Source organism: Myotis myotis, unplaced genomic scaffold, assembly GCF_014108235.1.
Source record: "Myotis myotis isolate mMyoMyo1 unplaced genomic scaffold, mMyoMyo1.p scaffold_m19_p_9, whole genome shotgun sequence".
In the NCBI taxonomy this organism is placed as follows: Eukaryota; Metazoa; Chordata; class Mammalia; order Chiroptera; family Vespertilionidae; genus Myotis; species Myotis myotis.
This window is the reverse complement of record NW_023416401.1, coordinates 77,919,310-77,931,945: the sequence shown is the minus strand read 5'-3', so window position 1 is coordinate 77,931,945 and position 12,636 is coordinate 77,919,310. Positions and strand designations below refer to the sequence as shown.

Here is a 12,636-nt window from a genome sequence, read left to right as displayed (position 1 = left end):
GAGTACCAGACAGTTCCTCTTGAGAGCCCGCACAATGGACTTACTCTGACTCACTCTTTCTGAGCTCCAGCATTGGGGCAGCAGTTCAAAAGGCACCAGGGACATACAAGGAGGAACAATAGTGTCTGGCATCAGGGTGAGAACTGGGGGTGGGCAGCTTTCTCCCAGACAGAAGTGCTGGCAGAGGCTATTGTTCCTTTGATGAGCTCTCTCCACACAGTGCTGACAAGGGGGCACCATATCTGAGTCTCCATCAACCTGGCTATCACTGTTTGCTCCAACCCGGTAATTCTCTGAGACCCTCCCACAACCAACCTGTGGGTCCACCCATGCTGTTTACAGTGCCTTTTCCATATGAACAGCCTGTCTTGGCTCATACTCAGCCTTTCCTAAAATCTCTCAAACAAGCAGCATTTGACCTCAGCATACCCCATACCTCTCACTAAGTGTCCCCAGGCCTGGCACTAGCAGCAGCTGGCTGTGGTTTGCACTTGGCCTCTCTTGGGCACCTCCAAGCCCAGCACAAGTAACATCCAGCTGCAAATTGCCTGGTAGCTCATGCCAAGTGGCCCCAGGCAAAAGATAGGTAGTGGCTGATCTATGTCTGCACCTCCAGGAAGGCCCAGAGCCAGCGAACCTGGTGGACAACTTCAGACCATGTCAAAGCAGCACCCAACCACCTCCACAAGCCACACACTGAAGGGGTGAACTCAATGGGCACCAGAGCACTGCTGAAGTTATTCCTGCTCTGTGTAGGCTCTGTGTAGAGGGCTGGTGCACAGCTGATCCTCCACAGTGGCTCAGGTGAATAGGGAGGCTGTGCCACTGGACCCTACAAGACACCTACTACATTAGGCCTACTACCAAGCCCAGAAGATGTAGCACCTCTACCTAATACAGAGAAACAAACACAGGCTGTCAAAATGATGAGACAAAGAAACACCTCCCAAATAAAAGAAGAGAACTCCAAAAAGAGAACTAAACAAAACAGAGACAAGCAATCTGTAAGGTGCAGGTTTAAAAACACTGGCTATAAGACTGCTCAATGAACTTAATGAGAACTTCAAGAACATTGAAAAAGGACACAGAAACCTCAAAAGGAACCATTCAGAAATGAAGGATACACTAACTGAAATAAAGAATAATTTATAGGGAATAAACAGTACAGTAGATGAAGCCAAGAATCAAATCAGTGATTTTAAATATAAGGAAGCAAAAAAACATACAATCAGAACAGCAAAAAAAATAAAATAAAACAATTTTTAAAAAATGAAGATGGTTAAGGAGCCTCTGGGACAACTTTAAGTGTACCAACATTCATGCAAATGGGGGTGCTGTAAGAAGGGAGAGAGCAAAAAATTGAAAACCTACTTGAAAATATAATGACAGAAAACTTTCCTAACTTAGTAAGGAAACAGACATACAAGTCCAGGATGCACAGCGTTCCAAACAAGATGAACCCAAAGAGGCCCACACTAAGCAACATCATAATTAAAATGCAAAGAGTTAAAGACAAAGAGAGAATCTTAAAAGCAGCAAGAAAAAAGCAGTTAGTTATCTACAAGGGAGCACCTATATGACTGCCAGATGATTTCTCAATAGAAACTTTACTGGCTAGAAGGGATTGGCAGGAAATATTCAAAATGATAGAAAGCAAGGACCTACAACCAAGATTACGCTACCCAGAAAAGCTATCATTTATAATCAAAGGGTATATAAAGAGCTTCCTAGACAAGAAAAAGCTTAGGGAACTCATCACTATCAAAACAGTATCACATGAAATGTTAAAGGGTCTTCTTTAAAAAAGATCTTTTAAAAGATAAAAAATATGAACATTAAAATGGCAGTAAGTACGTATCTATCAACAACTGAGTCTAAAAAAAATAAATTAAGAAGCAGAAAAGGAACAGACTCATAGATACAGGGCATGTTTTGATGGTTGCCAGATGGAAAGGGGATGCAGGGAATGGGGTGAAAAAGGTGAAGGGATTAAGAAGTACAAATTGGTTGTTACAGAATAGTCATGGGGTGTAAAGTGCAGGAAATAAAGTCAATAATATTTTAATAACTATGTATGGTGTCAGATGGGTATTAGATTTTTCAGGATGATTACTTGGTAAGTTTTATAAATGTCTAATCACTGGGGTGTACATCTGAAACTAATGTAATATTGTATGTCAACTCTAATTGAAAAATAAAAAAATGATTTAAATAAAAACAAACATATTATGTCCAGGAATAGACCAGAGAATGCTTTTTTAAATTTTTTTATAAGTCAAAGCATAAGATTTCTATAACCCAAACCTGACCTGTCCCATTTTGCTCTGCCAAATAAAAAGGGAAGACTATATTAGATATAACATTAAAAGGGTTTTGTTAAAAAAAAAAAAGGGGGGGCTTTGTTCAGTGATTCATGCACTGGAATTTTAATGTTATACTTTTCCTACAAACATGTTTTTAATAAGGCAGTAAACTGTATTGAGCTAAAGATGAAAATAATTGATCCATTTCGTGCCATTAAGGCAATTATTTTTAACTTTTATTCTACTTTTCATTTTCATGGAAAGTACAGAGGTAATAACAGATAAATTTCAATTAGTTCCAATTAATTTGGTAACTTTTATAATGTATTAGGTTGCTGGGTTCTATCTGAACACCCCCCCACATCCCTCTCTCTCCACAGCTGAGCCCTCCGGGTTTGGTTTGATTTGCAGTTGAAAGCAGCACTTGTGCCCATGACATCAGCTATTCTCTGGATGCTGGAGCAGTTCTATAGGTTAGAATACTTTACATCTGTAAACCCATCCAACTCTAGAGCCCAGAAATCCATTTTCTTCACACTGGACTAACTAACTCCATCTCAGAACCACGGTTTCTCCCCCTGGAAGCAGAGGAAGGAGTGATAAAACAGCTCCTGGGAGGAGAGTGGTGTTTGGGGTGGTATCTGTATAATTTTAATGAACAGAAGTTCAGAGGAGAGCCAGCCTCCTCCTAGTGACTGACCCTCCATTGTTTCTGCTCCCCAGCATCCACCTCTCCTCCTAGAACAGCGGTTCTCAACCTGTGGGTTGCAACCCCTTTGGGGGTCGAACGACCCTTTCACAGGGGTCGCCTAAGACCAAGGGAAAACACATTTATAATTACATATTGTTTTTGTGATTAATCACTATGCTTTAATTATGTTCAATTTGTAACAATGAAATTGGGGGTCACCACAACATGAGGAACTGTATTAAAGGGTCGCGGCATTAGGAAGGTTGAGAACCACTGTCCTAGAACAACCCCTCCACTGATCTCAGCAAACAAGTCCCTGTGCTTCAGCAAAATAAGGCCTGGCATGTTCCAGGTTTCTGGTGCGATTCCTGGATGGATAGCTCATTACAGCCAATGAGACACACGAGATATTTTCCCTCAGACTCTTACGGGAAGAGCCCTATCCTCAGCAACTTCCCATCAACCCCACCGTGAACAAGTGAGAAGGGAAAATCAGCCCTGAGGAGAAGAAGCTAACTCTCATGATAAATGTCCTCATTCTCCCTGGTTTTATTACGGTGACATGAAAAGGAAGAAGAACTGACAGGTGGAGGGATGGTAATGAATACAGAACACAGACCTGCTCTTATTTGTCATGATGTGCTGGACTTCCAGTTTCTAGCTTCAAATACCATCAGTCCATGACTGACTTGGAATGCACAGCCACCCCATTTCCAACTCGCTATTGTGGTCTTTCATTCATTCTTGTTAGATCTCTCTCTCTCTCTCTCTCTCTCTCTCTCTCTCTCTCTCTCTCTCTCTCTCCCTCTCCCTCTCTGCTGGATGGAGGCTACAAACAGAAGGTGCATCTTCCAAAGTTGCTGTTTTGTGCACTGTCCCCCTTCACTAGTTCCCCAACCCCTAAAAGCAGCCAGTTAAACCTGCACTTGGCTGGACCCTGCGACCCTCCACCTTCATCTCCCTCTGTTGCCCTTCAATGGTCTGCCCAGTCCAAGTTGTTGGGCCATTGTCTATTGTACACAAATAAAACTCCCCCACTTTTCTCTATTTGCTTATCCTGCCCTTCTTTATGGCTGAGATCAAAACCTCTTTTCTCAGGAAACCTTGTCCAAACTTCACAGTCTATCACCAAGGCCAGGTGCCTCTCCACGACCAGACTGGCACCTGGTGTGCACAGACCCCCATCTTTTGTGCAGAGACTGTGTCCCGGGCTGTGCTGTCACCAGGACAGCAGGAGCTGAGACTTTCATTCTGGGGAAACTTCGGTGTAGCCATAACTCCATCACATGCAGTAGTAGTAACAGTAATGCTAATAACAGCCTATGTTATTGAGCTCTCACTATGTTTGAAACACTGTTCTGAGTTGGACATGTTACGTCTTATTTATCTCATTTATCTCACAATAACCCATATGAGGAAAATATTACCCAGAATGGGACTAATTAAATTCAAGTCTGAATATGACTCTAATTATGGAAAAGCTACACAGGGAAAGAGCTCCCTTAAGGCAGGAGGTTAACAGTTTCCTTTCTAACTTTTCTTACATGGGAAGTGATTTGAAAAGGGCCACTGCACAGAGTTGAGTTAACTTGGTCAGGCCAGGTTTCTCAGATGCCCCCCCGATCCTGGGGCCGGCATCTAAGCATTAAGAGCACCTACCTGAAAGGTGCTTTGGGGATGTCATAAAACATTAGACCTGGGAAAAGAGCCTACATTTCACACACACACACACACACACACACACACACACACACACACACACTAATGTTTACATCCTTCGTATTTAGGCTGTTTGGTGGACAAAAGCAGGCACTCAGAGGGGTTTTATGCAGTGGTTGATTGGAGACATACTTAAATCTTACAAAAGCATTTCTCTTAGGTGGCACCAGAGTTCACCATTTGTGACAATTAGTCAACAGAAAAGCACTGATGCTCTTTGCCCATCTGAGAACCACGAGTACAAAAAAGAAGGCATCCGAAGGAGAGCACAGTGACTTGGGATTTCAAAAGTCTCTGCCATATACAGTCAACCTTAAAAACTCGCATTGCCAGTTTCAAAGCCCTCTTTCTTGTTAAAATATTCCTGAGTCCTAATATGCCTAACAGCCAACAGTTTGAAGTTAAAACCCTGCATGATAATAGGATTAGGCACGATCCCAAGACATGGTTTTGTGTTTTCCGGGAGTTTAAGGTGCATTTTGACATCTGGACTTGATGAAATGGTAATGCTTTGTTACAAATTGTATGGATAAAAGCAGACTTCTGCAAACTATGTCTTATCACCTATTTTTGTAAATAAAGTTTTATTGGAACATAGCCATGCCCATTCATTGACATATTGGTTATGCTGCTTTCTTGCTACAATGGCAGAGTTGAGTCATTGGGACAGAGACCATATGGCCTGCATAGTCCAAAATATTTACAATCTGGCCCTTATAATAAAAGTCAGCTGACCCCCAGATTAGAGAATTTCCTAGGTCTAAGTAGGTCATCGGGCAGTGATTAAAGAATGACTAAAATGTTGAAACAGGTTTAAACACATACAGATGCAAAGCTGTAAATAATACAAAACATGAAAATACATTTACAAGTTTTAAGCCTGGTCCCCAGTATATATCTATATATTCTAACTCTTCCCAAAGGTTCCAGACCCAGTTGGTTTTACGGGTGATTTCTGTTCAACTTTTAGGTTATAAGAAATATGTCAGACCCCAGGAAAATATAAAAAACTTCCCAAAAAACATTTTGTGGGACTAGTATACACTTGATTCCAAAAACTTGGCAAGTAAAGCATATAAGAGAAAACTACAGGCCAATCTCACTTACGAATTTAGGTGCAAATAGCCTATAAAGTATTCGCACATTGAGTCCAGCAATGTACTGATCTCATCTGATACTTATTTTTTTATTTTTAATGTAATAAACTAATAACTTTTTAATGTAGTAAATGCATTAACCTGACAAAAATTCAACAAATACCTAAATCTCCCACCAAAAATCAGAGGAAACTATATTTAATTTTAATATAGCAATTATATTAACATATATTGTATATTATTCTAAAATATATATTAAATACATTTACATGTTGAATTTTACATATTGATCCCCACATCCTGGGCATTCAGTGAATTTTACATCCCTGAACTGAATCCAAGGTCTGGGTTAGAATCTCAACTCTCCTTGGGTGGTTTTATAACCCAACCAAAGCAATGGCCCTCCCGGCGCTTTTGGTAAAATAAAGGGGCTGCCCTGTGTTCTTCAGAGTTCGATTGCCAGGCTTCAGTGAAGGACAAATAGGTAACCAGCCCTGTTCTAGTCGTTTTATCAGTAAAACAATTTTAATTTAATCCAAGCAATAGAGAGGATGAAGTTTGAATAGACACTTTTGAGTGGCAGAGGCATTTGGACAAATGCTTCGTGCTCTCATTTTGATTCAAATAGTGGCATGCAGCTCGGGGTTGTGTGTTTGTGGGAAGGACTGTGCAGCCACGCCAGGAAAGAGAACAATGGATGGTGAAAAGAAGAAAAGAGCCCTTTCGACACAGACCCTCCTTTTTCTTCCCAGATCTTTTCAGCTTCACAAAAGGAGACATATTTTCCATATAATTGCTAAACATGTTTGCTTATTAAATTATTCTTTAATTAGTTAATGATTTTAGCCATGCTTTGCTCTTTGGATATTCATTTTGTATAATAAAATAATTATAGATAATTAAACTATCTCAAGCCTCTTTCTTTCCCCCAGCAAACATGCTGGGGATCCAAAAATGACAACAAGTTGTAAATTAATCTGGAAAACAAAGCATGACAGATGAATGATTTGGTTGGAATTAATTAGGCATTAATTAAATACTGGAACTAGATGAAGAATTAGATTCATTATTAAAGAAACAACACTGTTCTGAAAAGATGTGCAGTTCCCCACATCCTTACCTTCCGTGGTGATGGCGTTGTTTCTTATCCAAATCTGGGCCTTCAAGCAGTCCTCTTCATCATTGAGAGTGAAATGATTACGAGGAACTTGATCAGTGTATCGCTGCTTTCTATAACCTTCTTCAACGTCTCTGTTTGTCAGGTGTTGACCAATATCAGCCCCTGAAGGGCATGGGACCTGAGGTATGTTACAGAGAAATGCTTATTTCAGTGGTAACAGATGAAGCACTGATATAGCACTAAACAAACAAACAAACAAACAAATAAATCATAGCAATGTCTGGTATAGCAAGGCCTTTTTCTGTCCCCAGATACAATTCTTTTCATTGCAGCAGCTAATTCTCAGGAGTTGCTCTGATTATATGATGCTGTGTAACGAATTATTCCAAAAGTCAATGGTGTGAAAAGGCTTACAGACTCTGAAGGTCAGTAATTCAGACAGGGCAGGGGTGGGGTTGGGGGAGGGGGAGGGGGAGGGGGGGAATGGACAGTTTTCTATGTGAACGATGTCAGAGGCCTGAGTGGGAAGACCTGAAGGCTGGGGGTGACTTGAAGGCCGGGCGCTGAAATCATTTGGAGAGAAGCTCTCTCAATCCTTTTCCTTTCTTCCAGAAAACTTGCTGGGTATCCAAAATGACAAAAACGTCTCGCAGTTGATATTGGCCGTGGGCTGGGATCTTAGCTGGGGTTGTTGGCTGGAACATCCACATGTGGCCTCTCCATGTGGCCTGGGCTTCCTTACAACATGGTGGCTGGGTTACCAGGGCAAGTGCCTGGAGAGAAAAAACCAGTCCAGAGAGTTCTGTGTTCTTTTCTAATCTCATCTTGGAATTCTAGTGGTGTCCCTTCCACCATGTTATAGTCACGGAGGTCCTTATATTCTAGACGCCTGCCCAGGGTCAAGAGGAGGAAACCTAAAATCCAGCTCTTCCTGCAGGGGCAGTGAAGCGATGGGAAAACACGTGGAACTGGATCGGTGTGGCCATTTCTGGTGAGAATAATCTACACAGAAGCAATTATATCAGGGGTTGAAATCCAAGTGCTTATGGGCTCCAGGCAGAAAAGAAAATGAGGAAAGTGGACTACTGTTTACTTATGAAAAGTGTAGAATCATTCTTCACTTTGCTAGAGAGATAGTCTCTCTCTCTCTCATCTCCATCTCTTTCAACACAGAGCCCTCTCAGTACAACGTCTATTCTCACTTTTGACACAGAGTGAAAACAGACACTGTCAGGAAAGCGACAGTAAAAACACAGCAAAGGATGATGCTGACACTTGTCCTCAGTGTCAAGGACTCTGTGGCAAACTGAAGGGCTCTGGTCAGAGTTTGGCCACGACTCAACTCCATCCAGTTGTTGCCCAAATAGAGTGTGGATTCAGTATGGCCAGATGTGATTTCTCAAGAAATGCTAGGTACTTTTATTTTCCTGAGGACTCTTGGGTTTTTTTTTTTTTATTATTATTTCAGTTCAAATTAAAATCAAACAAACACCACTGTGAACGCCAAGTGAAATAGCACAGTGGAGTGAGTTTGCCCAGTGGGCCAGACTTTTACCTCTCCAACTTTCCTTTGGCAGCCAGGTGACTATGTGGACGATAACGAGGCCAACACTGGGAGCAAGATTTAAAGGTAAGTTGATGCCTCCGCTAGAAGACCTGCACAAGCGCCTGATATTTTCGTGGTACAAGGCCTCAGGGTGGTGGGGCAGGGTGGCACTCAGCCACGATGGGCAAAACGTTCACTTGTAGTAGAGGTGAATGTGGATGCAGAGGAAGTGCTTGTCTCTTGAAAGATGCCTTGTTGTGCTGGGTAGATGTGAATGCTGGCTGGCGCGCGAACAAATGGGGCAGCACTAACACCCAGATGACCTTTAGGGAAGTTTTTGGTTATATTCTTCCTCAACAGAAATGGTAAAGCCACGGTACATTACTATGATGTATTTAATTCCATTGCAAACTGGGTTAGCTAATTTTTTTAAAAAATCAAATTTTTAAAGCTGGATGTCCTCTCTCCATGAAGAAGTTGCAGTAGCATTTTATTTAGTAAAAAGAAAACCCAACTGAAATTGTGGAGATAAAATGATCTTATTAGCAATATAATTTGTTTAGCCATATCACACTAGAATTTTGGTATTACTGTATTCATAGTTACTATAAAAGCAGTCCACTGAGGGCTTCGGTGGATGGTTCAAAGTGCACAATATTGAATACTGTGCTTTGGAGGTTTGAAATCTCACCATAATTACAATAAATATTGTAGCATAAAATAAAAGAAAATTTGGGTAACATGATGCCAGTTTAGTAAGTCATGCTTTAACAAATCAGGAAAAGTCCTTGGCAGAAAATGGCAGGGCTAAAGAACAAATTGAGAGCTAGTCAAGTTATAAAAATATCAATGGTTATTGTTTCAAATAGTGGGTGTATGGTTTAAGAAACAATGAGGAGAAGGGAAAAGAAGAAGAAGGTCCAAAATGAAAATTGGCTTACTACAATCCTGAAACAGAATTGTATTTTTTTTTTTAAATATATTTTATTGATTTTTTACAGAGAGGAAGGGAGAGAGATAGAGAGTTAGAAACATCGATGAGAGAGAAACATCGATCAGCTGCCTCCTGCACATCTCCCACTGGGGATGTGCCCGCAACCCAGGCACATGCCCTTGACCGGAATCGAACCCGGGACCCTTCAGTCCGCAGGCCGACGCTCTATCCACTGAGCCAAACCGGCTTCGGCAGAATTGTATTTTTATAATCCATATCATCCTTGTGTGCACTCAAATATGTGGCATTTTTGCACATTTCTAAACTACAAAGAATTAGAAAAATTAAAGAAAAAATAATGGGATAATATATATACCGGTATATATATTTTTCATATTTACATAATGGCATTTTCACAGAATAGGCAAAACCGAAATTAGGATTTTAAATGCCAAGGCTCATCAATCCATCTACACAGAGTATAGCAGAACTCAATACATAAAAAAGGATCTATGGGGAAATTTATATTATGTCATCAAAGTAAGGGAGAGAATTAAGATGGAAAGGAAGGCCTGGCTATTATTTAATGAAGAAGTATAATCAATGCTGGCTACCAAAATGAGTGTGTTTTCTGCCACTAACATGTGATTGGAGAATAGCAGACAACTTTTCAACCATTCATTCCATCAGATAATTCTGGATTGTGCACTGCCAGCATCAGTGGCTGCTGGGAGCCTGTTGGCCATCCCAGGCCCCTCAGCAAGTTAGTAACTGAACAGTGGTGGGGGCTGCTGGTGGCAAACTTAATATCCTGTCTCCCTTTCTTAGTAACAGACTTCTGGGAAATAGGCCTGGCTGAGAAATTACATTTTCATGTTGGAAAGGAGTCCTTGGGTGGGGCAACATAAAATGTCATTTTGCTCTAGTCCTTTCTCCTTCCTGTTTCTTGCAAATGGCATGGCTGGCGCCACAGCAGCCACTTCAAGATGTCAACATATTAAAGATGGAAGAACAAAATTTACAAGAGCCTGGTTTCCTGATGACACCAGGCAGCTACCTTACCAGGCTGAGTTGCTTTTCTCCAGATATTTCTAATGAGAGAAAGAAACAAACTTCTTATTTTTGACTTCAGGTACAAACAGTTAATTCTAGAATTTCTGTGTTGTAAAGACCTTTAAAAGCCACCACGGGTAGTCCTTGGACCACACCTGTGAGAGGGGGAGGGAGGGAAGAAGGAAGAAAGAGCAAGGAGACAGGGAGGAGAGAGACAGAGGCAGTGGTGAAGAACTCGTGCCCTTGAGTCAGACCACCAGGGTTACTAGTCTGTCACTTTGTCATCGTAACTTCACTGTATCTTGGATCCCCTATAAAATGGGGATGAAAGTGGTAGGACCTCAGAGAGTTACCCCAAGGATTGCATCAGTTAACACAACTGTGGCAAATGGCAAAGATAAAACTCTGTCAGGTGTTCCTACCCCACTAGTGAGGCCTCCACCGTGGCATCTCCTGGGGATGGACATTCCCTGTTGGAAAAGACCCTGACTCTTAGGAAGTTGTTTCTTAGGATGAATCAGCACTGTATTCCCATCGCATCTGGTGGTCTGTCCTAATTCAGCTCTCCAGGGCCATGATGTACAAGTCTAACTCGTTTTCTACATGAAAAGCCTTCAGGTTTTTTGAGATTAAGCATCCTGAATCTTCACCCCTCTGGCTAAAAAATCTTGGGTGTCTTTGAGTCTCTCGATGTGCTTTCAGCTTGTTCTTTCCCTTCTTAAATGTGACTTCAAGAAACAAATACAATATTCCATTTTTGTGACATGTTCTTTGACACAGTCATGCTCAGCAGGTAAGGAGCTCATCATCTCTACAAGTGGTGTGTGCTGCTCTCTTTTCTACCTGTTTGCAGCAGGCTCTCTGCTGTGGCTGCACCATTCTGGACACCATGCTCTTATTCACCCCATCTAAGATGTAATTAGTCTCCACGGAGACCAACCACATCATGTTGCTGACCCACGTCAAGCTCGCCATAACCAACATCTCTCACCTGGCTGGATGTTCCTGCCCTGCCTGCTGGCTTCCGGTGAGTGTCACCCCTTTGAGTCCCCACCATGCTCTTCTCATAGTCAATACCAGACTCATTTGACTCGGAGTTGACAGATTTTTATTCTTCCTCTTTTTGAGATAACCCAAACCAGGCCAGGGGCAGGCACTTCTCCCTCTCCGCACGACGCGCTGTGAGCCATGGGAGCGGCTCAGCGACCTCAGTTGTAAACTGAGTGGTTTCCGAGTGCTTTTCAGGACCAGCATGCACTCACCAGTAACCCTAATCACATCCACAGGCAAGGTGCGGAGGGGCCAGAGGGTGCTGACCGTGAACTAGGCAAGTCTTCATCTTCCCAAACGGAAAGGTCAGAGATAATGCCAGAAGTTGATAGATCAAGGAAAAACCTTCTACAAATGCATTACTATAGAGTTCAGGGGTAAAGGTATTGAAGAAGTAACAATAAAAATGCCTCAGACTGGTTGCCCCTGGCTTGGAAGCAGAGAACAGCCTTCCTCACATGCAACCCTGCAGTACAATTTAATGTTTTATCTTGTGCCTGGATTATCTGATGACAAGATTAAGTTATATGCATTTGGATATCAAAATATTGCATACTATTTTAGAATGATAGGTGCCATTTAAAGGTCTGATTCGAGGTTAAGACTTGTAATTATATTTTGTAACAGATATCCTCTTGGGTTTCTGCTTTATTTTCACCATTTTGGTTTTTGTTGTTGTGTGTGTGTTTTTGTTGTTTTTTGTAAATTATGAAATTGGGACAAAACCATGAGAAAGTTGGAGAAGGAAGTTGGAAAAGAAGTAACAATTGGACTCCCCCCCACCTCCAAGGGAATTTAGCTGCTTTTTTTTTTTTTATCACTCTATGTACCTTTAATTTTTATGTCCTTCTGGAAAAATTAAATTGGAACTTCTTTTATCACTCTTCAATTCATTTTTCCTGTTGTACAAAGGGCAAGAGCTTAATGTGCCACAGCTAAAGCTGCCGGGGCAGCTGGACACACATGGGCAGATGCCCGAGTCTGCCACTCATATTTTCCAAAGTCTGCGATTGCAGGCAGCAGCTGGAACTCAGTGGAGCAGGTGAAGGGGGGCAAGCTAAGGGGTGCATGGCGCTTTCTTCTGGTATAATGTTTTAAAAAGAGGAATACTTAAGTGCCAAAA

General features: G+C 41.7%; 1 protein-coding gene across 1 annotated transcript in view; it reads right to left on the bottom strand.

Annotated features, from left to right (window-relative positions):
- Positions 1-12,636, bottom strand: part of CFAP61 (cilia and flagella associated protein 61) — a 247,115-nt gene that overhangs the window by 77,906 nt on the left and 156,573 nt on the right. Inside the window, exon 21 of the mRNA XM_036320969.1 lies at positions 6,931-7,108. Coding sequence (XP_036176862.1) covers positions 6,931-7,108 — 178 coding nt within the window. The remainder of the gene's footprint in view (positions 1-6,930; positions 7,109-12,636) is intronic.